This window comes from Salvelinus alpinus, chromosome 26, assembly GCF_045679555.1.
Source record: "Salvelinus alpinus chromosome 26, SLU_Salpinus.1, whole genome shotgun sequence".
Lineage (NCBI taxonomy): Eukaryota > Metazoa > Chordata > Actinopteri > Salmoniformes > Salmonidae > Salvelinus > Salvelinus alpinus.
Genome location: NC_092111.1, coordinates 21,362,990 through 21,390,970, shown reverse-complemented (window position 1 = coordinate 21,390,970; position 27,981 = coordinate 21,362,990). Strand labels below are relative to the sequence as shown.

Here is a 27,981-nt window from a genome sequence, read left to right as displayed (position 1 = left end):
AATCACTTCAAAAAGTAGGCTACATGTGAATGTTCGTCCACTCAAAATAATACCAGCATCCAAACTGCATGCATATTCACGCCATTTGATGAATGGAAATAGACATCTCTTACAAAACACCACGTATAATGGCGTTCAGTGATTGCCATTGGTGAGGCCTATATTAATTGGTGCGTCTTGCTGACAAATTGCTGAAACTGTTGCGGGTAAGACGGGATGGTCAACTGACTAGACTGGGCTACAATGTGTATTACCATGAACTTCACATAGGCCTACCGGTAGTTAGTGGTAAAGAAATAGGTGGGTAAACTCTGATTCCCGGTCTCTGTGAAAAAAGTAACGCTCCCTATCATTTCAATGCATTTTCTGAAAAAGGTGGGTACAAGGCATTTACCCTCCACTAGGCCTTACACCACTGCCAGTAGTCTACCCTCTCAGCCAAGGCAATTTTTAACACATGGACACACAGAATAGGTAGCCTACATTCAATATAATAAATTAGTTGAATCAAAACACGTTTTACACCCTACTTCGTGAGTTAATGCCTGGAGTCTTCACATCCTCCGTGAGATGCAGGCAGGGATGCCATCTCGAGGTCATGCAGGATTCTTTCAGATCGTTTAAGCAACCAAGATTAGGTTCTTAGCAGACCTAGTATTTAATTCTCTCAATATTGCTTTTTTGTAGTTATCTTATCAAAGCAACTATCCCTGAGTGGTGGACTATCATGTGAGTTAAATGGATGCTTTGGCTTGATAAGATGATTATGACTTGCTGTGAGAGTTGGGGTGAACCATGGACTATATTGGGTGAACTTTCTTTGGTCCACTGTTTGTTACTAAAAGGTTGATGAGCATTGTGAGGGTCTGTTGCTCAGATACCTCCCCATAGAGAAATGTAAACTGGTCTCAAGGGCCACAGGTGACAGGGACTGCATTATTCTCAACCACTGTGTTTGTTATTGCACAGTTTATATATGCCTATTGCATGCTCAAGGGCTCTGGATCAATTGTACACCTTACCACACAAATACACTTTAGATCAGGGATCATCAACTAGATTCAGCCGCGGGACGTTTTCCTTCTTCTTGAGCGGATGGTCAGGGGGCCGGAACATAATTACAAATCATTTGTATACAAAAAATTGACTGCAATAAGCCCAAACAGATATATTTGACTAAAACATAATCATTTCAAACCTTACTAACATGTGTATACGGTCACATATACAGTATCTCTATTATGCGTGGGAATACTTGGAGCTGGTGTTTTTAGTCTTTTATGTACAACAATTTACAAAAAAATATTTTTTAAGTAGTTTTTTTTGCTCAGAACTTGGGGCGGGATATAAAATCCCCTGTGGCCCAAATTGTTCCCGCATGCTGCCAGTTGGGGAACCCTGATTTCTATTTTCCCATGCTTGCAATATTTACATTTTTATTTGATAAAGTTTACTCCTCAGGTACTGTCACTTTTATGGCCTCTCCTTAGGTGCATTCCTAAGTATTTAACAATGAGATCCACTGCCTTAAACAATGGTGTCTTCTGTGTGCGTGTGTGCTGGGCAATTAGCCTACCCAAGTAAACCTTCCAAGTTGCAACCAACCCACTAATTGAGCAACCAACCAAATCGTAAAGGAGCATTGAAGGAAAAATTTGAGGCTACACTGGACTAGTCGGACTATCCAAACAGTAGAAGTGGGGGGGGAAACGGCTACTGCTGTGCCTTTTCTAATGGGCAGCTCTGATAATCAGCTGCTAGTGCCTGCAGACACAGAGTTCAATTATTTATCTTTAGTGTAATTTTTAACAAAGTTGTGCACATGTGTCTAATACCAGACCCTCTTTGATAAGAAGAATGCTGCCAAAAAGAGGGAGGAGGAGGCAGCGGCAGCCGCGGCAGCGGCGGCTGCGAACGGCAGGGGTGATGGGGGCAAGGCGGAGGGAGGAGGTGGAGGAGCCAAGAAGAAGGGAGGAGATAAGATGTCAGTGGAGAGGGTGTACCAGAAGAAGACCCAGCTGGAGCACATCCTACTGAGGCCTGACACCTACATCGGCTCTGTGGAACCTGTCACCCAGGTGGGTTAGGTGCAACAGAAAACAAAATTGTGCAAAAAATTTTTGGGGGGCGGGTAACGTCTTCCTGTTTCACTCCTGTTTTGTGCCTACAGAAGACTCATTTTCTAAACAACATTAGTCACAACAACATCCAGTTCTGTACCTAGATCTAACAGAGAAATCTGGTGTTGCTCTTTGTTGTTGATGTGTAGTGAGGTATTATGAATGGTTAATCAATAAAGATATTTATTTCTCCCCTTTCAGCAAATGTGGGTTTTCGATGAAGACCTTGGGATGAATCTACGAGAAATCACTTATGTCCCTGGATTATACAAAATCTTTGATGAAATTCTTGGTAAGTCTATCAGGATCTTTTAAAACAGAACATACACAGGTGACAAAGTGGTCATTATGAACTAGCTAAAGCCCTCAGTTCATTTTTATTAAGCTATATGTTATTACTGTGATGGCCTCTGATGGGCCTTCCCTCAAGGTAGAATAACGGTGAACCAAAAAGCAGCTGGATTGATTCCCCGAGCCGATTATGTGAAAAATCTGTCTGTGCTCTTGAGCAAGGCACTTAACCTTCATTGCTCCTTTAAGTCGCTATGATTAAGAGCATCTGCTAATTGACTAAAATGTTTTTGGTTGAGTTAGATTTTATTTTAGGTGTACTTTGCTATGTCAGTCGACCAATTTTATATATATATATACACACACACACACACAGTCAAAAGTTCGGACACACCTACTCATTCAGGGGTTTTTCTTTATTTTTGCTATTTTCTACACTGTACAATAATAGTGAAGACATTGAAACTATGATATAACACATATGGAATGTAGTAACCAAAAAAGAAGTGTTAAACAAATCAAAATATATTTTAGATTCTTTAAAGTAACCACCCTTTACCTTGATGACAGCTTTGCACACTCTTGGCACTCTCTCAACCAGCTTCACCTGGAATGCTTTTCCAACAGTCTTGGAGTCCCCACATATGCTGAGCACTTGTTGGTTGCGTTTCCTTCACTCTGCGGTCCAACTTGTCCCAAACCATCTCAATTGGGTTGAGGTCGGGTGATTGTGGTTGTCAGGTGCAGCACTCCGTCACTCTCCTTCTTGGTCAAATAGCCAATACACAGCTTGGAGGTGTGTTTTGGTTCATCGTCCTGTTGAAAAACAAATGATAGTCCCAAGTGAAAATCAAATTGTATTGGTCACATACACATGGTTAGCAGATGTTAATGCGAGTGTAGCGAAATGCTTATGCTTCTAGTTCCGACAGTGCAGCAATATTTAACAATTCCCCAACAACTACCTAATACACACAAATCTAAGTAAAGGAATTGAATAAGAATATATACATATAAATATATGGATGAGCAATGACAGAGCGGCATAGGCAAGATGCTATAGATGGTATAAAATACAGTATATACATAGATGTGTGATGCAAGAAATGTAAACATTATTAAAGTGACTATTGATCCATTTATTTAGGTGGCCAATGATTTCAAGTCTGTATGTAGGCAGCAGCCTCTCTGTGTTAGTGATGGCTGTCTTAACAGTCTGATGGCTTTAAGATTGAAGCTGTTTTTCAGTCTTTCCACCGGTCTAATGTCCATTGCTCGTGTTTCTTGGCCCAAACAAGTCTCTTCTTCTTGCCTCCTGAGTGGCGCAGTGGTCTAAGGCACTGCACCACTAGAGATTCTGGGTTCGAGTCCAGGCTCTGTTGCAGCTGGCCGCGACCGGGAGACCCATGGGGCGGCACACAAATGGCCCAGCATCGTCCGTGTTAGGGGAGGGTTTGGCCAGCAGGGATGTCCTTGTATCTTCATATTGGTGTCATTTAGTAGTGGTTTCTTTGTAGCAATTTGACCATGAAAGCCTGATTCACGCAGTCTTCTCTGAACAGTTGATGTTGAGATGTGTCTGCTACTTGAATTCTGAAGCATTTATTTGGGCTGCAATTTCTGAGGCTGGTAACTCTAATGTTCTGGGTATAGTTCTGGGTATTCCATTCCTGTGGCGGTCCTCATGAGAGCCAGTTTCATCATAGCACTTGATGGTTTTTGCGAGTGCACTTGAAGAAACGTTCAAAGTTGTTGAAATGTTCCGGATTGACTGACCTTCATGTATTAAAGTAATGATGGACTGTCGTTTCTCTTTGCTTTTTTGAGCTGTTCTTGCCACAATATGGACTTGGTCTTTTACCAAATAGGGCTATCTTCTGTATACTACCCATACTTTTTCGCAACATAACTGATTGGCCCAAATGCATTAGGAAGGAAAGAAATTTGACAAATTCACTTTTAAGAAGGCACACATTTGAATTTAAATGCATTCCAGGTGACTAACTTATGAAGCTGTTTGAGAGAATGCCAAGAGTGTGCAAAGCTGTCATCAAGGCAAAGGGAAAAAACAGGCTTTTTCTTTGCAACTCTGCCTAGAAGGCCAGCATCCCGGAGCCGCCTCTTCACTGTTGACGTTGAGACTGGTGTTTTGCAGGTACTATTTAATGAAGCTGCCAGTTGAGGACTTGTGCGGCGCCTGTTTCTAAAACTAGACAACTAATGTACTTGTCCTCTTGCTCAGTTGTGCACCGGGGCCTCCCACTCCTCTTTCTATTCTGATTCGAGCCAGTTTGCGCTGTTCTGTGAAGGGAATAGTACACAGCGTTGTACGACATATTCCGTTTCTTGGCAAATTCTCGCATGGACTAGCCTTCATTTCTCAGAACAAGAATAGACTGACGAGTTTCAGAAGAAAGTCCTTTGTTTCTGCACATTTTGAGCCTGTAATCAAACCCACAAATGCTGTTGCTCCAGATACTCAACTAGTCTAAAGAAGGCCAGTTGTATTGCTTCTTTAATCAGGACAACAGTTTTCAGCTATTTGCAAAAAGTTTTCTAATGATTAATTAGCCTTTTAAAATGATAAACTTGGATTAGCTAACACAACGTGCCATTGTAACACAGGAGTGATGGTTGCTGATAATGGGCCTCTGTACGCCTATGTAGATATTCCATAAAAAATCTGCCGTTTCCAGCTACAATAGTAATTTCCAACATTAACAATGTCTGCACTGTATTTCTGATCAATTTGATGTTATTTTAATGGACAACAAAAAACTCTTTCAAAAACAAGAGTTTCTAAGTGACCCCAAACTTTTGAACGGTCGTGTATATTGTTAGGGTATATATTTTTTAAAGGAACTCCTTCCTGCTTTAAACTTATGCACAAGGTGCAATTTTGAAATTGGATAGTGCTTCATCAGTTCCTCTTGTCATGTTAGTCATTGAATACCTTCGAGAGCTATTTATAACTTGTCAGAAATGTCCAGATCAACTAGTCCATGTCAGCTAACGTTTTTTTATTTAGGTTTTTAGCCCATAGATATTTTTGTATTTTTTTGACACTCAAATCACACACATACACATTAGACATGGCAAAATGTATAGAATTGCAAGAAATAAGCTTTAAACCTACAAAATTCTCCCCACCGCCAAGAGGGGTGTGAACAGTTTGTGTCATGAACAGTGGAACCCCTGATTTAGCAGACAGACTTACAGTACATTCAGTAAATCTATTGTTGTAGGCAGGATGATATCATTTTTGTACTCCTGCCCAGTGACTGGAGATGAAAACAAGCCTTTTATCTTGTCCAACAATATATCTGAAACATCTATTACATTTAACCTGTTGTGTAGAGGAGCTTGCTTGTTCCTGTGTGTTCTGTGGACAGCCTGTCCCCCCCTCCTTGCTCTTACTCATGTAGCCATTTGTCTGGAATGAAGAGCCGTCTGATGAAATCTTTTATTGGTTGTCAGTTACACACTGATTAAGACAAGCGGCAGCAGCATCTGGTCTATGTTATGTGTTTGGCTGACTGGCACATTCAATATGGGGTACAACCAATTATTGTATTGCAAAATGTCAGGCTTCTGCATTGATGAATACCCTGTCCTGAAATAGTATGTTTATACCAGGCACTACCTTGAGTGATCAAGCAACTGGAAATCCAGTCATATGCAATGGAAGAAGACATGAGATTAGAGTTTTTTTGCTCTGCACAGTGTTAATTTAGCTGTTTTATAGTGGTGATAAGGTAATGACAGCAGTCTGTCCTCGCTGCTCAAATATTCACTAGTTCCTACCACGTCTATATAATTACTGACTAGACATAACTCACACATGGTCAGTCCACACATGTCACCTTACAACCCAAGCAAAAGCTTGAAATGAAACAGGCCAACCAAACCGTATAACCGACAGGAGACTTGACTGAGTCAATTTGACTTTTCAATATGTTTCCAGTATGAGAGACTTGAAAGGATGTGGTTTTGGATTTTATAGGCCAGGCAACATTTAGGCTATTGATTCTCAAGTGTGTCTAAAGCTCTTGATGAAAATGTGAGTATCTTCTCGATAGTCTATCGACACAATTGAATCCCTGCAGTCTACTTCTCATTTGAACATGTTTTTCTCTACTCCACAGTCAACGCGGCCGACAACAAACAACGGGATAAGAGCATGTCAACCATAAAGATCTCCATTGATCCGTAAGTACACATGCACAGTCAGCAGTTGTCGATCATTAGTCGAGTCCAGTTTGAGCCCAAAACCCCTACTGTGCACGCTGCAGAGGTAGGCACAGTAGCTTCCCTCTGTTGCAGTTAGTTGTCGTCTATCCGTCATTATCATCAGTTCTGTTTAACAGTCCTGTTCTATGACGGCAAAGCCGTCTGCTCCCCTTGAGGTCATGCGTAGCAGTGTTGGAAAAGTCATTTGAGCATAGCAGCTAAAAATAAAAATAAAAATTGTGCAGTGCATGCTGCCTAGGTAGGTGCAGCGGCTTCTCTTCATTGGAAAACAATGGCTCCCCCAGCCAAATACCATTTTTGCTGTTAGAATGTAGGTCTCTCTAGACTGGCTTTTAGACTGGCTTTTCAGTGATTGATAAAATAAAATTGCGGAGTTAGTTACTATGGAAATGGTTCTGGTTGACCAATAAAATAAGCCTGCAGCCCAGTAGTTCAGCTCACTAAGTAGCCTTCTAAATATACAGTGCCTTCAGAATGCATTCATACCCTTTAACTTATTCCACATTTTGTTATAGCCTGAATTGGAAAAAAATGTAATCCATCTACGCACAATAACCCATAATGACAAAGTGAAAACATGTTTAATTTTTTTTGCACATTTATAGAAAATGGAATATAGAAATATCTCATTTACATAAGTATTCACATCACACCCCTGAGTCAATACATGTTAGAATCACCTTTTGGTAGCGATTACAGCAGTGAGTCTTTCTGGGTATGTCTCCAAGAGCTTTGCACACCTGGATTGTACATTATTCTTTTTAAAATTCTTCAAGCTCTGTCAAGTTGGTTGTTCAAGCTCTGTCAAATTGGAAGTCTTGCCATAGATTTTCAAGCATACTTAAGTCAAAACTGTAACTCTGCCACTCAGGAACATTCGCTGTCTTCTTGGTAAGCAACTCAACTGTTTTAGGTTATTGTCCTGCTGAAAGGTGAATTCATCTCCCAGTGTCTGGTGGAAAGCCACCACTATGCTTGTGTTGTATTGAATTTGCCCCAAACATAACTCTTTGTATTCAGGACAATTGCTTTGCCACATTTTTTGCAGTATTACTTTAGTGCCTTGTCGCAAACAGGATGCATGTTTTGGAATATTTTTATTCTGTACACTTGTCAGTTAGGAGGCTAGTATTGTGAAGTAAGTACAATGTGATTGATCCATCCTCAGTTTTTTCCTATCACAGCCATTAAACTTTGTAACTGTTTTAAAGTCACCATTGGCATCATGGTGAAATCCCTTAAGAGTTTCCTTCCTCTCCGGCAACTTAGTTAGGAAGGACACCTGGAGCTTTGTTGTGACTGGGTGTATTGATACACCATCCAAAGTGTAATTAATAACTTCACCATGCTCACAGGGATATTCAATGTCTGCTTTTTGTTCTACCAATAGATGCCTTTCTTTGCGAGGCATTGGAAAACCTCCCTGGTCCTTGTGGTTGAATCTGTGTTTGAAATTCATTGCTCGTCTGAGGGACCTAACAGATAATTGTATGTGTGGGGTACAGAGATGAGGTAGTCATTCAAAAATCATGTTGAACACTATTATTACACACAGAGTCCTTGTAACTTATTATGTGACTTGTTATGTACATTTTTACTCCTGAACTTATTTAGGTTTGCCATAACAAAGGGGTTGAATACTTATTGGCTCAAGACATTTCAGCAATTCGTTTTTTATTGATTTGTACAATTTTCTAAAAAACACATCACTTTGACGTTATGGGATATTGTTTGTAGGCCAGTGACTAAAATCTCAATTGAATACATTTTAAATTCAGGCTGTAACACAACCAGATGTGGAAAAAGTCAAGGGGTGTGCATACTTTCTGAAAGCACTATCAAGGCATGCAGATTTTTCTGTGGGAGAATGTATTTGAAAAATGCGGAGCATCCATTTTGTTTAAGTGATATGCCCACTTGTGATGTGTGTGTGTTTTAAAGCCAGCGTTGTGCATGGTTCTGCGGGGTATTTAGCCGTACGTTGATCTTAGGCACAGTGTTAGCTAGCAGCAGGAGGTTGTGGTGGAGGCTGATAGATTTCTGGGGAGGGAGAGGGAGAGGGAGAGAGGTCTTAATGAACAGTCGGCTCTGCAATTCAGGGAGCTCATTTAACATGCTGTTCACCTACGGCACGACATCCACAGCAATCTGCACACACAGCAGACTGCTGAACGTCAGCGTGTCCTTCAGAGAGCTTCCCTGTCTCCTCCCTGTGAGGCCAGGCCTGTCTGCATGTACCCTGCCCTTTCATATCTCTCTGTGCTTTTTCCTTTCCTCTCCTCTGTTGCTCTCAAGGGCTGGAATTTCGAATGGTTTTTTATGAATGTTGGAGCCCCGTTCCAGAGCTTAAATCATCACACGTTGGGCTTATTTAGTTTTGCTTTGTTGCTCTACAGTGTGTTTAAAATCACAACCCTAAATCCACTGGTTTGGCAAATGGGGATTGGTTGCAGTATTGTAAAATGTTGATGTTTATATGTCAGAAAGGTCTGGCTAAATTGATATTTATTGAACTAAATATAATTTAATCTTAATCTTATTTTTTAAATTTACAAATATTTTATTTATGATCTTAATGTAAAGATTAGTACAGCTTATTCTGGCTGTCCTGTGAAGTTCTTCCACCTCCTTGTTTATTCCTCCGTTCCTCCTCTCTTCCTTCAGTGAGTCCAACACCGTCACCATCTGGAACAATGGTAAAGGCATCCCCGTGGTGGAACACAAAGATGAGAAGATGTACGTTCCCGCTCTCATCTTCGGACACCTCCTCACCTCCAGTAACTACGACGACGAGCAGAAGAAAGTCACAGGTGGAAAAAATCACTCTGAAAACGAGAATCTAATTCATTTATTCATTATTCTTTGTCCCTTTATGTAATAACATTTCATATGGTTTCGATAAAGCTTTAGACAGAACGTCTAACCTGAAATGTTTAGCTACTGAATAGGTGAATAGTTTTGTAGTTCCCCTTGCAGTGCTTAGTAACACTACACTGGAATTAGTGAATGACTATAGGTCAATCTCTCCACGGATGAAAGCACGTCTCCCTTCTGTTTTCCTTATAGGTGGAAGGAACGGGTACGGTGCTAAACTCTGTAACATCTTCAGCACAAAGTTCACAGTGGAAACCGCCTGCAAGGAGTACAAACACAGCTTCAAACAGGTACAGACGACCAGAAAGCACAGCGTGATTGACATCTGTTGTTTAGTCAACCTTGAAAAGAGTGTTCTTCAAACAGCTAAGCACCAGTTGATGTTTTGTAGGAGTACAGTATGTGACTTGTAAACATGTGAGGGGCTGAGTATGAGTTGATTCTCACTGTCAGGTGTGGTCTCAGGATTCTACGTTGATATTGTAGGATTCTACATAGTTTTGGGGGATTTCTGTAATTTCTCATAAACCAGATGGTTTTTGTGGTTTGTCCTATAATTGTCACTTTCAGTGAAATTACTAATCAAAATAGTGATAGTTTGTTCAATCAGTTGCACATGGCTTTTTATTAACTCTTATCTCTTTGATGGAATTTCACAATACAACCTCATGATTCATTCTAGTTTCCTTAACATGTGAAGAATGTAGTACATTTCATGACAATCTCTGTCCCCCTTTTTCTCCCTCTCCCTAGACTTGGCAGAACAACATGGGGAAGACGAGCGACCCCAAGATCAAGTTCTTTGACGGGGACGACTTCACGTGCGTGACCTTCCAGCCGGATCTGTCCAAGTTCAAGATGGAGAAGCTGGACAAGGACATCGTGGCTCTGCTCACCAAGAGGGCCTACGACATCGCTGGGTCCTGCAAGGGCATCAAAGTCATGCTCAACGGGAAGAAACTCCCTGTAAGTCCCCCCCATTTAACCACACATAGTAAGATGGGCTGTCCCATATACACAGAATACATGCTGTACGTAAGGTGCCAAGTCTTGGAAGACCCTGGGCGAAACATTTTGAAAGGAAATAAAACGGCTCATTTCACTACACCTGTTTCAATACAGTGTCATTTGCTAATAACTTTTCCAGAACCGTAGCCACAATCCAAACCCAGTGTAGGCTCTTCTCACCTGTCCTTTCCCTCTCCTCCCAGGTGACAGGGTTCCGCAGCTATGTGGACCTGTATGTGAAGGACAAGCTGGACGAGGTGGGCGTGGCCCTGAAGGTGGTCAACGAGTCGGTCAACGAGCGCTGGGAGGTCTGTCTCACCATGAGTGAGAAGGGATTCCAACAGATCAGCTTCGTCAACAGTATCGCCACCACCAAGGTAACATCCCCTCAGGGAATTATGTTGTTAAAATAGTCTGTTATATTACCAGAACTATACCCTTTGATTTGGAAAACTACGACTTGACCAATCTAGGAATAATGGACAAATTAAGTGTGTTTTTTCATGTGTAAATATACTGGGATGCGTGTTCATTTTGATGCTATTCACATGTTGTAGTATGACTTGAATCACTTTCAACCACATCAGACATGTTTTATGTACTACACTGCTTGTTTTGTGTCATTCAGGGTGGCAGACACATTGATTACGTGGTGGACCAGATCGTAGCCAAGCTGATAGAAGTGGTGAAGAAGAAGAACAAAGCTGGTGTCTCAGTCAAACCCTTCCAGGTTAGTTATTACCATCTTATTAATGTGTTATTACTATCGTGTTACTACAATAGTGTTACTAGTAATTCCATTGTTAGTGAACTGGGATAAGAGCAACTTAATGTAACGTTCAGCTACAATCTTAGTGCTTTACTTTTGTCTGACTCAGGTGAAGAACCACATCTGGGTGTTTGTGAATGCGTTGATCGAGAACCCGACCTTTGACTCCCAGACCAAGGAGAACATGACCCTCCAGACCAAGAGCTTTGGTTCTAAGTGTCCTCTGTCTGAGAAGTTCATCAGAGCAGTAAGGAGATGCTTCTTCATAAGTGTCTGTTCTTTACCACAAAGAAATATCACTACCTCGTGTGATGTTGGGCCTTCACTCTTCACATACACTGTTTCCTCACAGAGAAAGTCAAGTTATTTACATTGAGTTGATATCATATGATCTGTAAAATCAGTTTCAGGTCCTTGTGTTCTCAGTTCACCTGGAATATTAAACAATGATATATCATATTCAATTCTTTATTTTGTCTGCAGGCGACCAACTGTGGCATTGTGGAGAGTATCCTGAACTGGGTGAAGTTCAAGGCCCAGACACAACTCAACAAGAAGTGTTCTTCAGTGAAGTACAGCAAGATTAAAGGCATCCCCAAGCTTGACGACGCCAACGATGCCGGTAAGACAACCACAACTACACTGCTCTCTGTGCATAAGCCCTACGATGTTGCTAATCTACTTATCCACCAAGAGGGCCTCTTTTGCCAATATTTATATTGAAACTAGTTGAAGACTTTAAATTAGGATGGGGGAACAGAGCTAGGTTGTTGGGCCCACCCCTTTTTATAAACAATGAGGGGAAACACTAAATTGTTTAAACACACACTGAACTGCGCGTCTTACCTCTTTCTTCACCCCCAGGTGGTAAACACTCGTCAGAATGCACTCTGATCCTGACTGAGGGAGACTCGGCCAAGTCCCTGGCCGTCTCCGGCCTTGGTGTCATTGGGCGAGATCGCTATGGTGTCTTCCCACTACGAGGAAAAATTCTGAACGTACGAGAGGCCACACACAAACAGGTTAGTGTCAGGTTAGTGTCTAAAGAGTGGTCAGATTGGGCTGGGATTGTGTATGAGTGATTACAATCGAGATGATTAATGTCTCGAGCGTACACCAAAATGATAAATCTTGTAAACAAATAAATACTCAAGGGATTTACGTAGATCGTTTGCCAAAAGTGGCGCAAGGACCGTTCCGATCAACATAATTGTTTTATTAAGATCAGCTGAAGCCAAACTCTTTTGGGTTGAGTCCACCAGAGCCAAGGTGGCCCATCCTGCCTTAGTCAGGTAGGGGAAACACTGACACGGCCATGTTTCTCTTTCCCACCAGATCATGGAGAACGCAGAGATCAACAACATCATCAAGATCGTGGGTCTGCAGTACAAGAAGAGCTACGAAGACCCAGAGTCTCTGAGATCCCTACGCTACGGCAAGATCATGATCATGACCGATCAGGTTCTAACACTTAATCAATCCCACCAACGCCCGACGTCTACAATTGACCCATGTCTTGCAATTATCATCATAATCAATAATTGTAATAACTATGAGCGTAAAGCATCTTTCAAACATTATCCATGCTCTTAAGGTTCATCTGAAATGGCGTGCTATTCCCTATATAGTATGGTGTAGTGCTCCAAAAGTAGTGCACTACATATGGAGTAGGGTATCATTTTGGATGTACCCTTGGGTCATAACAATCCATCCTAATAGAATGTTTCTTTGTGTTGATGATCTGCTGACAGGATCAGGATGGCTCCCATATCAAGGGTTTGCTCATCAATTTCTTCCATCACAACTGGCCGTCCCTGCTCAAACACACCTTTCTGGAGGAGTTCATCACGCCTATCGTCAAAGTAAGACTCATACATTGGTACAGCTGGTCCCAATTTTCTCCCTACCACTTCCCCTTGGCCCGAACTCTTCACTGTTTGCAAATCTACACCGGCTGAAACCTCCATCATAGGACTACATGACACAGTCGTGACTGCCGATGTTCGAAGTCAGTTGCCATAAGCGGACACTGTTTAGATGGGCTTAAAGCTAGCAACCATGGTTCTAATGCTGCTTTTAACTCTTTCCTGCAGGTGAACAAGAATAAACAGGAGCATGCTTTCTACAGCATTCCAGAGTTTGACGAATGGAAGAAACAGACGGTCAACTTTAAAACCTGGCATATAAAGTACTACAAAGGTTTGTTCATCACATGTGGATAATCCTCCAAACTAACCATTATTGTTAACCAAGCTATTCTGTTCCACACGAGGCAATTCGAGCCAAACTGTTCTGTGCTGGCCTGAATATACGTCCACCATAGTTGCTGGACCATGCTGAACATATCTGAGCCAGCTCAGTACAGTTTGGGTTGGCATGATAGTGTGAAAAAGGTTTGTGTTTATTTGTGTTCCAGGTTTGGGTACCAGTACAAGCAAGGAGGCCAAGGAGTACTTTGCAGACATGGAGAAACACCGGATCATGTTTAGATACGCCGGGACAGAGGACGATGCTGCCATCACACTGGTGGGTTTACCATGGACACCACTCTCTCTCCTTTTTCCCTATCATGGTCTTTCAATAGTTTCTCATTAAATATACAGAAAATAGATAGAAAAGTTAGAAAGTTAACTGAAAAATGGCTAGACGAATGTATTCATCAAGCTAGTTTTGCTGTCGTACAAAATGTATTACCCAACCTTCTATCAACTTACACAAGATGGTTTTGGACTTTATTTGTCTATGCTCTGCTTGGGAAATCCTTGTCAAATGGGGGGGGACTGACAGTGATGTCATTTGACTGACACTAACAGTGATCTATCCATTGCTGTCTGTCTTTAGGCGTTCAGTAAGAAGAAGACTGACGACAGGAAGGAGTGGCTCACCAACTTCATGGAGGACAGGAGACAGAGGAGGATGCACGGCCTGCCAGAGGTGGGTGGGGCTGACTGTGTGACCGACTGGGTTGAAACCTGGGTCTCCTGCATACCAGAATACTGTTAGCCCACCTTGCTTAAAGAAAAGATTCACCCATTTTTTGTTATATCATATTTGTGCATCTCTGAGGGATATTCTGTCGATTCCCGGGGTAATTTCATGTTTTCATGTGTATCTGTGCCATTTACCATTCAAGCAGGCTGAAATACAGCCACTATAACACGTTTTGCATACCTCCTATAGAGTAAATCTTCACGTCTCTACAGTGGTTTCTCAGCACACGAGTGTGCTAGGTTCCATCTGCGCTGTGAGAGACTGTCCAGATCATTCACATCAGGGCAGATGAAGGAAAGGAGGCGTGGAGAGGAAGCAACAGACTATTGAGATGCACCCTGTGAGAGACTGTTGGATATTGGAGTTTGATGAAAGGAAGAGGATGTAGACTGTTTTAGATCTGTCTGTTTGTCTGTCTGTCAAACAGGCATCTCTCCACCATGGGAGTTACTTGGACCATGATGTATCACAGCTTGTTTAGAGTCTTCTAGCTGGCTCCTTTGATTCACAAGCATCTGATGAGTTCTGCTGTCAGTGTTCCTCACATATCCTAAGCATTGAAATGGAAATATTCCCCCAAAACACGCCAATCAGCCTAGTTATGTTGTTGACGTTTAGTAAAATGACTCTCTTTACTGTTTATCACTGATGTAAAGTAGCAGCTGCTTTCCCCATGGGAATCCCATCATAGCCAGGTCTGAAGTTGATAACATCACAGCGCTGTTCATTTCTCTCTCATCCTACAGCAATACCTGTACGGAACACCGTTTTGTAATTGACTCTGTTGCTGTCGGTCGCTGATGCAAAGTAGACACCGCTCTCCCATGTGGTACTGATAGACCATAACAACATCATAGCCCTGATTTCAAGTCCTCAATCTCTTTTATCATCCCCACTCAGCAATACCTGTACGGCACACAGGCGAAACACCTCTCCTACAACGACTTCATCAACAAAGAACTCATCCTCTTCTCCAACTCTGACAACGAGAGATCCATCCCATCCTTAGTGGACGGTAGGTATGCAGCGATGCACTAGACTAGCTATCTCCCTGGATGTTCTGTCTTTCTAGCTTTTGTTGTGTTTGTTGTCAAATGGCTTTTGAAGTTTAAGGGAACTGAAATGCCTGGAAACTTGTCTTTAACAGAATTCTTCCCTGTCCTCTGGATGCTCTGTTTATGTGTGTGATGTGGTCTCCTTTTGATGATGGCGTGTAGAATTATTTGTTTATTTCAATCCCCATTAGCTGTTTTGTTGCAACACCCACTCCTGTTGGGGGGGGGGGGGGGGTGGTCCCCTTTTGATGATATCTTGTGTGCAGGTCTGAAGCCAGGTCAGAGAAAGGTACTCTTCACCTGTATGAAGAGGAATGATAAGAGGGAGGTGAAGGTGGCTCAGCTGGCTGGTTCAGTGGCAGAGATGTCCGCCTACCATCATGGAGAGGTTCTACACTCTTACTCAGCTATAGGAAATATACTTACACAGCTATAGGAAATATACTTACACAGCTATAGGAAATATACTTACACAGCTATAGGAAATATACTTACACAGCTATAGGAAATATATTTACACAGCTATAGGAAATATACTTACACAGCTATAAGAAATATACTTACACAGCTATAGGAATTATACTTACACAGCTATAGGAATTATACTTACACAGCTATAGGAAATATACTTACACTGCTATAGGAAATATACTTACACAGCTATAGGAAATATACTTACACAGCTATAGGAAATATACTTACAGAATTATAGGAATTATACTTACACAGCTATAGGAAATATACTTACACAGCTATAAGAAATATACTTACACAGCTATAGGAAATATACTTACACAGCTATAAGAAATATACTTACACAGCTATAGGAAATATACTTACACAGCTATAAGAAATATACTTACACAGCTATAGGAAATATACTTACACAGCTATAAGAAATATACTTACACAGCTATAAGAAATATACTTACACAGCTATAGGAAATATACTTACACAGCTATAAGAAATATACTTACACAGCTATAGGAATTATACTTACACAGCTATAAGAAATATACTTACACAGCTATAGGAATTATACTTACACAGCTATAGGAATTATACTTACACAGCTATAGGAAATATACTTACACTGCTATAGGAAATATACTTACACAGCTATAGGAAATATACTTACACAGCTATAGGAAATATACTTACAGAATTATAGGAATTATACTTACACAGCTATAGGAAATATACTTACACAGCTATAAGAAATATACTTACACAGCTATAGGAATTATACTTACACAGCTATAGGAATTATACTTACACAGCTATAGGAAATATACTTACACAGCTATAAGAAATATACTTACACAGCTATAGGAATTATACTTACACAGCTATAGGAAATATACTTACACAGCTATAGGAATTATACTTACACAGCTATAGGAAATATACTTACACAGCTATAGGAAATATACTTACACTGCTATAGGAAATATACTTACACAGCTATAGGAATTATACTTACACAGCTATAGGAAATATACTTACACAGCTATAGGAAATATACTTACACTGCTATAGGAAATATACTTACACAGCTATAGGAAATATACTTACACAGCTATAGGAAATATACTTACACAGCTATAGGAAATAAACTTACACAGCTATAGGAATTATACTTACACAGCTATAGGAATTATACTTACACAGCTATAGGAATTATACTTACACAGCTATAGGAATTATACTTACACAGCTATAGGAAATATACTTACAGAATTATAGTATATTATAGGAAATATACTTACAGAATTATAGGAAATATACTTACACAGCTATAGGAATTATACTTAGACAGCTATAGGAATTATACTTACAGAATTATAGGAAATATACTTACATTATAGGAAATATACTTACAGAATTATAGGAAATATACTTACACAGCTATAGGAATTATACTTACACAGCTATAGGAATTATACTTACACAGCTATAGGAAATATACTTACACAGCTATAGGAAATATACTTACACAGCTTTAGGAAATATACTTACACAGGTATAGGAAATATACTTACACAGCTATAGGAATTATACTTACAGAATTATAGGAAATATACTTACAGAATTATAGGAAATATACTTACACAGCTATAGGAAATATACTTACACAGGTATAGGAATTATACTTACAGAATTATAGGAAATATACTTACATAGCTATAGGAATTATACTTACACAGCTATAGGAATTATACTTACACAGCTATAGGAATTATACTTACACAGCTATAGGAAATATAGTTACACAGCTATAGGAAATATACTTACACAGCTATAGGAAATATACTTACACAGCTATAGGAAATATACTTACACAGCTATAGGAAATATACTTACACAGCTATAGGAAATATACTTACACAGCTATAGGAAATATACTTACACAGCTATAGGAAATATACTTACACAGCTATAGGAAATATACTTACACAGCTATAGGAAATATACTTACACAGCTATAGGAAATATACTTACACAGCTATAGGAAATATACTTACACAGCTATAGGAATTATACTTACACAGCTATAGGAAATATACTTACACAGCTATAGGAAATATACTTACACAGCTATAGGAAATATACTTACACAGGTATAGGAAATATACTTACACAGCTATAGGAATTATACTTACAGAATTATAGGAAATATACTTACAGAATTATAGGAAATATACTTACACAGCTATAGGAAATATACTTACACAGGTATAGGAATTATACTTACAGAATTATAGGAAATATACTTACATAGCTATAGGAATTATACTTACACAGCTATAGGAATTATACTTACACAGCTATAGGAATTATACTTACACAGCTATAGGAATTATACTTACACAGCTATAGGAAATATACTTACACAGCTATAGGAAATATACTTACACAGCTATAGGAAATATACTTACACAGCTATAGGAAATATACTTACACAGCTATAGGAATTATACTTACAGAATTATAGGAAATATACTTACACAGGTATAGGAAATATACTTACACAGCTATAGGAATTATACTTACAGAATTATAGGAAATATACTTACAGAATTATAGGAAATATACTTACACAGCTATAGGAAATATACTTACAGAATTATAGGAAATATACTTACACAGCTATAGGAAATATACTTACACAGCTATAGGAAATATACTTACACAGCTATAGGAAATATACTTACACAGCTATAGGAAATATACTTACACAGCTATAGGAAATATACTTACACAGCTATAGGAAATATACTTACACAGCTATAGGAAATATACTTACACAGCTATAGGAAATATACTTACACAGCTATAGGAAATATACTTACACAGCTATAGGAAATATACTTACACAGCTATAGGAAATATACTTACACAGCTATAGGAAATATACTTACACAGCTATAGGAATTATACTTACACAGCTATAGGAAATATACTTACACAGCTATAGGAAATATACTTACACAGCTATAGGAAATATACTTACACAGGTATAGGAAATATACTTACACAGCTATAGGAATTATACTTACAGAATTATAGGAAATATACTTACAGAATTATAGGAAATATACTTACACAGCTATAGGAAATATACTTACACAGGTATAGGAATTATACTTACAGAATTATAGGAAATATACTTACATAGCTATAGGAATTATACTTACACAGCTATAGGAATTATACTTACACAGCTATAGGAATTATACTTACACAGCTATAGGAATTATACTTACACAGCTATAGGAAATATACTTACACAGCTATAGGAAATATACTTACACAGCTATAGGAAATATACTTACACAGCTATAGGAAATATACTTACACAGCTATAGGAATTATACTTACAGAATTATAGGAAATATACTTACACAGGTATAGGAAATATACTTACACAGCTATAGGAATTATACTTACAGAATTATAGGAAATATACTTACAGAATTATAGGAAATATACTTACACAGCTATAGGAAATATACTTACAGAATTATAGGAAATATACTTACACAGCTATAGGAAATATACTTACACAGCTATAGGAAATATACTTACACAGCTATAGGAAATATACTTACACAGCTATAGGAAATATACTTACACAGCTATAGGAAATATACTTACACAGCTATAGGAAATATACTTACACAGCTATAGGAAATATACTTACACAGCTATAGGAAATATATTTACACAGCTATAGGAAATATACTTAACTATCTTCCACTTTAAATCAATACTGTTTACAGATAATGGATACAAAAACATTGTTTTGACACGTGTGCCTCTGTATGTGTGTGATCATCCAGCAATCCCTGTTGATGACGATTGTAAACTTGGCCCAGAACTTTGTGGGCAGCAACAACGTGAACATTCTGCAGCCGCTGGGTCAGTTTGGTACCCGCATCAACGGGGGCAAGGACGCTGCCAGCCCCCGTTACATCTTCACCATGCTCAGGTAAAGCCTCCCAGGGTCAAAGGTCAAAACATAATTGTGCTAGCAATTTGATAAGTCTACTACTTGTATGATTTGTATGGGCCATCCTGAAGTGCAGTAATACCTGTTTGATTAAAACAAAAGAAGAGGAAAAAAAAGGTTAATGATACATTTAATGTCAACTTTCTTTATACATCACCTTTCATAAAACACACTCAAAATGCTTAAAACATGTATTTATTATGAAGTAATGTGACTTCCTCAGTCCCCTGGCCAAGATGTTGTTCCCGGCGGTGGACTCCAGCCTGCTGAAGTTCCTGTTCGATGACAACCAGAAGGTGGAGCCAGAGTGGTACATCCCCATCCTCCCTCTGGTGCTGGTGAACGGGGCCGAGGGCATCGGGACGGGCTGGGCCTGCAAGATCCCCAACTACGACCACAGAGAGATAGTCAACAACCTGTACCGCATGCTCAACATGCAGGACCCTCTGCCCATGGTGAACATTTGGAAGTTTGAAACTTAATTGATTGCATAAGATAAGATCAACTTTATTGTGCCAGAGGGGAAATGTGTCTTGGACATACAAGCAGCACTGTTGTCCATTTGGTGTAAGGATTTTATTGCTAAAAACATATCAACTCAGATAATATTTGTGTAGATTGATACCGTTATACATTAAAACATTTAGCTAAAACCCATTTTTGAGTAGAATTGGATAAACCACCAACTTTCTGTGTCTGCTGTTGGTCAGTTATAATCAGATGTAATCCTATAATGAGTAGGTCATGTACTGTATCATAATAACGGCTGACTGAATATTCCTACCTCTCTCCTCTCCCAGCTGCCCAGCTATAAGAACTTTAAAGGAGTGATCCATGAGTTGGGTCAGAACCAGTACATGGTCAGTGGCGAGATCTCTGTCCTGGACAAGAACACCATTGAGATCACTGAGCTGCCCGTTCGCACCTGGACACAGGTACACTATTGCAGGATACATCACACCTGTCCAGCACTTCTGGTCATCTTGTTGCTTTGACTGAATTCATAAATGAATGAAGGATATATTGACATGTTGTTTCTGTGCTGTGATATTGTTTGTTAGTTTTTGTAATGGACTTTCTCTCCCTCCTCCCCTCTCTCTCTATCTCTCCCTCCCTGCCTCCCTCCCCCCAGGCCTACAAGGAGTCGGTACTAGAGCCCATGCTCCAGGGGACAGAGAAGACTCCAGCTCTGATTAATGACTATAAGGAGTACCACACGGACCAAACCGTCAAGTTTGTGGTCCGCATGTCAGAGGAGAAGCTGGCCCAGGCCGAGGCTGCTGGACTACACAAAGTCTTCAAGCTACAGTCCAGCCTCACCTGCAACTCCATGGTTAGTACCCCTCCTCAAATCTGGGTCCTATTCACTAAGAAAATGGACTGAAACGGGGAGAAACTACCTGAGCTTGTCCAATCATAAATGCTTATTTTCGTTATCCGTTGCAAAAGGTTTTGCTACGGTGTGCCCTATATGAGTCCCTACTCTGTATTTGAGTTGAACTGATACCTGTATTGACTCACACCTCTTTGGATGAAGTGCTGTTTTGTGTGTATATAGAGGACTCCTCTTATAGGAATCACATCTGTCTGGGATGATGGGATTCTTTGGAATGAATCTTTCATCTTAAAGTGAAGAACATTTTGAAGTGTTCCATGGTTTTAACCAGTTTTAGTGTTTCTATTGTGGAAAGGAGAGGTGTCTGAAGAAGTTTCTCCCCTCAGGTGTTGTTTGACCACATGGGCTGTCTGAAGAGGTATGACTCGGTCCAGGACATTCTCAAGGAGTTCTTTGAGCTGCGGTTGCACTACTACAAGCTGAGGAAGGATTGGCTAGTGGGGAGCCTGGGGGCAGAGGCTTCCAAACTGTCCAATCAGGCACGATTTGTGCTGGAGAAGATCGAAGGAAAGATCACAATCGGTGAGAATTTTACCTGCATGTCTCTCTCTCTCTCTCAAAGAGAAGGATTCTTTATTTCAGTTTGCAATTTGGTATAGAATACTGATATATTACTGTTTGTCTACAGAGAACAAGTCTAAGAGGGAACTGATCAGGATGCTGGTGCAGAAAGGCTTTGAGTCGGACCCGGTGGCGGCATGGACCAAGGCACAGGAAAAGGTACTGTTAGCATCCTGCCACTGTCCATCATTCAGCCCTCTGATTGGCTGAGACCGCTTGACGCTTCAATACCCTGTATTCTGATTGGGACTATGTGTCTTTCTGGTCTCTCTCTATAGGCTCTGGAGGAGGACGATCGTGATGGTAACAACAGTGACAGCTCTGTGGACTCTGGGTCGTCGTCGGGACCAAACTTCAACTACATCCTCAACATGCCTCTGTGGTGCCTGTCCAAGGAGAAGGTGGACGAGCTGCTCCGACAGAGAGACATCAAGGTACTAACTGCTGACTCCGAGAGGAAGCGTGTAGACACCCGACTGTCAAGGACTTCAATTCAAAATATCTTTATCGTCCCCAAAAGGCTATTAATTTGCAGCAACATTACACACCATTACACAAGTAGGCAAGGTCTTCTAACGGTTGTGTGTGTTCTGTTCTTGAGGCATATCAGTACTTTTTTGGTATGTGTATGTGGTCCTGGCGGGAAATGAACCCACAACCTTATTATTGCTAGCACCATATCTTTAATCAACTGAGTGTGTGTTGTTCAACAGAAAGGAGAGTTGAATGAGCTGCAGAGGAAGTCTCCTGAGGACCTGTGGAAGGAAGACCTGGCTGTCTTCATTGAAGAACTGGATGTGAGTGGTACTAGCTCTACATGCAGTGGTGCCACTCATCTCTGAGTCACTGTTTAAGAAGAGACCACTGTGATTTATACCTGCTTGTGTGAGACTGCTTTTGTTGAGGAGGTCGGTTACCTTCAGGGTTTCTTTCTCCTGGCCTTACTAAAGCCAGATCTATTTGTAGAAAACTAATTTATTTTGTTTGGGTTTTATTATCTCCTTTCATTGTAAACCCTCAACATTGATGTCACCTCAATATAAGTGACTTACACGATTTACAAAAGGTGACGGGTGTATTCTCTCCCCGTCTGTGCGACAGAAAATCGAGGCCCAGGAGCAGGCAGACATATGTGCAGGTAAAGGCACCAAGCTGGTGAAGGGCAAGGTGGGCAAGCCCAAGGTGAAGAAACTCCACCTGGAGGAAACGTTACCCTCGCCGTACGGCCGCAGGGTTGTACCCACCATCACACAGGCCATGAAGACTGACGCCTCCAAGAAGATGACCAAGAAGAAGAAGGTAACACATTTCGTTTTTTTTAATGGATTATGCCTCATTATTAAAGGCCCAGTCTGTGGTATTTTATGACAATTTCGCTAATTAAATGTTTTAATTTATACCTATTGATTCTTGAAGAATATCACTTATCAATGCCTTATGACCATAGTTCAACTGTATAACTCCATCACAAAATAAAACTCCATTGTTTGCCCTGGTCTCAGTGTGTTTTCAGGCTGTAGACATGACATATCACTGTGTGTGTGTTGTCCTCTCAGGGTGATGCGGATCTGGTGATGAAGCTGGAGTTTGATGATGAGATGGGAGTACTGGGATCAGACGGAGGAACAGGGGAGAACTCCCTCAACTCCTCCTCTAATACACCAGCCCCAACCCCAGCCAAGCCCAAGGCCCCCCGGGTCAAACGGGAGAAGAAGGAGCCAGGTCAGCAGATGTTCCATTCTCCTTTCATGTGTCTGTCATCTTAGTGAGATGGGTTCAGTCATGAATTAGGAGAGAGGGGAGACAGAGGGATACACAGTGAGGAAGTTGGTGGACCCAAGGATTTTATCCCCCCCTCTTGGGGCAATTTGTATATGGGAGTCAGAAGTGCTACTACACCGAACTCATTCATTTATTTTAATCACACATGAACTCTCAAACATCGACACCGTTTCGGGACTTCATGCCTATTAAATGAAAGATTAAAAATCAGAATGAATAAGCCTTTTTCTCTATACCAGGTACTCCCAGAGCCAGGAAACCCCCCACACCCAAAGGATCATCTGGTAAGAAGGTGAAGAAGCGTAACCCCTGGTCGGAGGACGAGTCCAAATCAGAGAGCGACCTGGAGGACAGTGAACCTGTAGTCATCCCCCGAGACACCAAGTCACAACGAGCCTCAGGTAACCACTTTCCTGGATTGTGTTCATTAGGGCACGCCATTTAAATGGAAAGCGTGAACAAGTTTTTTTTTTTTGTGGATAAGTTCAGACAGTTTTATTTCTATTTATTTTATTTAACTAGGCAAGTCGGTAGCTCCCTGTTTCACTCTGTTTTTGGGGTGTTTTCTTCATTTTCATGTACACTGACCTGTTAGGACTAGGGACAGGCATTTTTCTTGACCACATCAGTTAACAGTCGTTAACTAGGTCCTAATCTCGGTTAACCCAGCTAAAGTCTTGCATAATTCTCCAGCTGCTCGATTAAGTTCTGGGTGAATACATGTTAAGAGAAGAGATACATTTTTATTTGTCACATGCGCCAAATACAACAGGTGTAGTAGACCTTACAGTGAAATGCTTAAGGGCTTGTAAGTAAACATTTCACGATAAGGTCTACTACACCTGTTGTTTTCGGCGCATGTGACAAATACAATTTGATTTGATGAAGAGATGCTAGAACGAGGAGCGGAACCGGGACGAGTAGCTCGCTCTCTCTCTTTGCAAGTTACTTGCTGAATGTCCCCTTCTGAAATCTGAAAGATTCTTAAACCTACAAAATTGTGAAATGTCCAAATAACCAGTGGCGAAAAACCCAAACACCGGAACTACTGCTGCTCGTCCCATTGCTTCCCGACAGATTGTACGGTACCAGTCATGTTGACGTAGATCTTTCCACGAGAGATTAACTGGGCCCAGAGTTTTTCCTGGTCTGGTCACATGGTCGATTGGTTGATCTTTCTACAAATGTTTTAACCAATGGCATCATGTTTTTGTTTGCATCTTTTTTGTGATTTTTGGAATGTTTAAAAGCCTCATTCCTTCTTATTTCTGTAAAACCCCTGAATAATGCCAAAAGCCGAAATGCGTTGGTTCTTCTGCAATAAAACACACACTTATAATGAACTTTGTCTGTTCCTCAGCGGTCAAGCCCAAGTACACCTTTGATTTCAGTGAGGAAGAGGATGGAGGAGAGGAAGAGGAGGAGGAGGATGATGAAGATGCTGCGTCCTCGCCCGTCCGGCCCTGCAAAGACGACTTCACTGCCTCCTCCGAGACTAAAGACCGATACAACGACCACAGCGACGATGACGAGAATGATGAAGATATCTTCCCCCCGCCCAAACAGGCAACCACCACCGTCTCACCAGCAAAGAAGGAACCAGAGAGTATATTCTCTTCCTCCAAATCAGCCTTCTCCTCTGAAAAGAGCAATGACAGTGGTGAGTTCACACAACAAGATCAGCATGTTTGCCTTGTCGTGTTCTTTCTTTAGTAAAAGGTTAAAGATGTTTACCATCTTGTCGTTATTGCCAGTCTTGTGTGTTTTGTCTATGAAAAAGGACTTTGTCTGTACATAAACTCCTAGTCTGTGTTCATCTGAGGGTTAATGTCTGTTACTTCTCTTCCAGACGATCTGAAGTTGGACAGTGACGAGGAAGACAAGGCCTTCTCCTCATACTCCAGCAGCTCGGCCTTTGACAAACCTGTCCCAGCTAAGAAAGGTAACACACAGAACAATATAATATAAAAATCTCCATCCATCTACAGCCACATTAAACAGGCGTATTTGTCTACCTCCATTAAGTATGATACTGTACAGTTGAAGTCGGAAGTTTACATACACCTTGGCCAAATACATTTAAACTCAGTTTTTCACAGTTCCTGACATTTAATCCTAGTAAAAATTCCCTGTCTTAGGTCAGTTTGGATCACCACTTTATTTTAAGAATGAAAAATGTCAGAATAATAGAGTGATTTATTTCCTATTTTATTTATTTCATCACATTCGCAGTGGGTCAGAAGTTTACATACACTCAATTAGTATTTGGTAGCATTACCTTTAAATTGTTTAACTTCTTATGGCTGCATCCCGCTACCGGGATCGATATGACAGCAGCCAGTGAAAGTGCAGGGCGCCAAATACAAACAACAGAAATCTCATAATTAAAATTCTTCAAACATACATGTGTCTTATATCAATTTAAAGGTCATCTTGTTGTTAATTCCACCAAAGTGTCCGATTTCAAATATGCTTTTCAGCGAAAGCACTACAAACGATTATGTTAGGTCACCACCAAACCACAATAAGCACAGCCATTTTTCCAGCGAAAGATAGCTTTCACAAAAAGCAGAAATAGAGATAAAATTAATCACTACCCTTTGATTATCTTCATCAGATGACACTCATAGGACTTCATGTTACACAATACATGAATGTTTTGTTTGATAAAGTTCATATTTATAACAAAAAATCTGAGTTTACATTGGCGCGTTACATTCACTAGTTCCAAAAACATCAAGTGATTTTGCATAGCCACATCGTTTCAACAGAAATACTCATCATAAATGTAGATGATAATACAAGTTATACACATGGAATTATAGATATACCTCTCCTTAATGCAACCGCTGTGTCAGATTTCAAAAAAACTTTACGGAAAAAGCAAATCATGCAATAATCTGAGACGGAGCTCAGAACAATAGCTAAATCAGCCGCCATGTTGGGGTCAACAGAAACCAGAAAATACATGATAAATGTTTCCTTACCTTTGATGAACTTCATCAGAATGCAGTCCTAGGAATTCCAGGTGCACAATAAATGCTTGATTTGTTCGATAATGTCCGTTATTTATGTCCAATTAGCTACTTTGGTTAGCGCGTTAGCGGTAAACAATTCCAAAGTCACAAAGCGCATCCACTATAACGTGACGAAATGTCCAAATGTTCCGTAACAGTCAGTAGAAACATGTCAAACGATGTACTGAATCAATCTTTAGAATGTTGTTAACATACATCTTGAATAACGTTCCAACCGGAGAATTAGATTGACTTCAGAAGAGCGGTGGAACGGAGGTCCTCCTCATGTGAAGGCGCGTGTTCAATGCGTGGTCACCTCATGGCAGTGATTACTAATTCCTGTCTCCTTCGGCCCCCCTTCACATTAGAGTCATCAGACAAAGTTCTATTGACTGTTGACATCTAGTGGAAGCCGTAGGAAGTGAAAACTCATCAATATCTCGCTGTAATTTCAATGAGAGCTTGGTTGAAAATCTGCCACCTCAGAAACAATTCAAACAGGAAGTGGAACTTCTCAGGTTTTTGAGTTCTGTTATACTCACAGACATAATTCAAACAGTTTTAGAAACTTCAGAGTGTTTTCTATCCAATACGAATAATAATATGCATATATTAGCAACTGGGACTGAGGAGCAGGCAGTTTACTATGGGCACCTCTGTGCACCTTTCATCCAAGCTACTCAATACTGCCCCTGCAGCCATAAGAAGTTAACATGGGTCAAACATTTTGGGTAGCCTTCCACAAGCTTCCCACAATAAGTTGGGTGAGTTTTGGCCCATTCCTCCTGACAGAGCTGGTGTAACTGAGTCAGGTTTGTAGGCCTCCTTGCTCGCACACGCTTTCAGTTCTGCCCACAAATGTTCTATAGGATTGAGGTCAGGGCTTTGTGATGGCCACTCCAATACCTTGACTTTGTTGTCCTTAAGCCATTTTGCCACAACTTTGGAAGTATGATTGGGGTCATTATCCATTTGGAAGACCCATTTGCGACCAAGCTTTAACTTCCTGACTGATGTCTTGAGATGTTGCTTCAATATATCCACCTAATTTTCCCCCCTCATGATGCCATCTATTTTGTAAAGTGCACCAGTCCCTCCTGCAGCAAAGCACCCCCACAGTTCTATTTTTGTTTCATCAGACCAGAGGACATTTTGTCCCCATGTGCAGTTGCAAACCAGTCTGGCTTTTTTATGGCGGTTTTGGAGCAGTGGCTTCTTCCTTGCTGAGCGGCCTTTCAGGTTATGTCGATATAGGACTTGTTTTACTGTGGATATAGATACTTTTGTACCTGTTTCCTCCAGCATCTTCACAAGGTCCTTTGCTGTTGTTCTGGGGTTGATTTGCACTTTTC

General features: G+C 40.5%; 1 protein-coding gene across 6 annotated transcripts in view; it reads left to right on the top strand.

Moving 5' to 3' along the window:
• LOC139554925 (DNA topoisomerase 2-beta-like) overlaps nucleotides 1-27,981 on the top strand; it is a 34,526-nt gene that overhangs the window by 3,666 nt on the left and 2,879 nt on the right. For 5 of the 6 annotated variants that reach the window (XR_011670916.1, XM_071368212.1, XM_071368211.1 and 2 more), the window contains exons 2-32: nucleotides 1,839-2,078; nucleotides 2,322-2,412; nucleotides 6,557-6,620; nucleotides 9,327-9,472; nucleotides 9,729-9,826; nucleotides 10,290-10,502; nucleotides 10,748-10,921; nucleotides 11,173-11,274; nucleotides 11,423-11,560; nucleotides 11,797-11,935; nucleotides 12,178-12,335; nucleotides 12,649-12,774; nucleotides 13,065-13,175; nucleotides 13,407-13,512; nucleotides 13,730-13,839; nucleotides 14,155-14,247; nucleotides 15,205-15,319; nucleotides 15,626-15,747; nucleotides 19,704-19,852; nucleotides 20,097-20,328; nucleotides 20,674-20,808; nucleotides 21,006-21,206; nucleotides 21,596-21,791; nucleotides 21,898-21,989; nucleotides 22,109-22,264; nucleotides 22,544-22,627; nucleotides 22,932-23,129; nucleotides 23,387-23,552; nucleotides 23,852-24,013; nucleotides 24,973-25,272; nucleotides 25,462-25,554. Coding sequence is in view for 5 of the 6 variants with exons in the window: in XM_071368212.1 (XP_071224313.1) it covers nucleotides 1,839-2,078; nucleotides 2,322-2,412; nucleotides 6,557-6,620; nucleotides 9,327-9,472; nucleotides 9,729-9,826; nucleotides 10,290-10,502; nucleotides 10,748-10,921; nucleotides 11,173-11,274; nucleotides 11,423-11,560; nucleotides 11,797-11,935; nucleotides 12,178-12,335; nucleotides 12,649-12,774; nucleotides 13,065-13,175; nucleotides 13,407-13,512; nucleotides 13,730-13,839; nucleotides 14,155-14,247; nucleotides 15,205-15,319; nucleotides 15,626-15,747; nucleotides 19,704-19,852; nucleotides 20,097-20,328; nucleotides 20,674-20,808; nucleotides 21,006-21,206; nucleotides 21,596-21,791; nucleotides 21,898-21,989; nucleotides 22,109-22,264; nucleotides 22,544-22,627; nucleotides 22,932-23,129; nucleotides 23,387-23,552; nucleotides 23,852-24,013; nucleotides 24,973-25,272; nucleotides 25,462-25,554 (4,510 nt within the window). In the remaining variant the exon portion in view is untranslated. The remainder of the gene's footprint in view (nucleotides 1-1,838; nucleotides 2,079-2,321; nucleotides 2,413-6,556; nucleotides 6,621-9,326; nucleotides 9,473-9,728; nucleotides 9,827-10,289; nucleotides 10,503-10,747; nucleotides 10,922-11,172; nucleotides 11,275-11,422; nucleotides 11,561-11,796; nucleotides 11,936-12,177; nucleotides 12,336-12,648; nucleotides 12,775-13,064; nucleotides 13,176-13,406; nucleotides 13,513-13,729; nucleotides 13,840-14,154; nucleotides 14,248-15,204; nucleotides 15,320-15,625; nucleotides 15,748-19,703; nucleotides 19,853-20,096; nucleotides 20,329-20,673; nucleotides 20,809-21,005; nucleotides 21,207-21,595; nucleotides 21,792-21,897; nucleotides 21,990-22,108; nucleotides 22,265-22,543; nucleotides 22,628-22,931; nucleotides 23,130-23,386; nucleotides 23,553-23,851; nucleotides 24,014-24,972; nucleotides 25,273-25,461; nucleotides 25,555-27,981) is intronic. The other variant, XM_071368210.1, reaches the window with a different exon arrangement.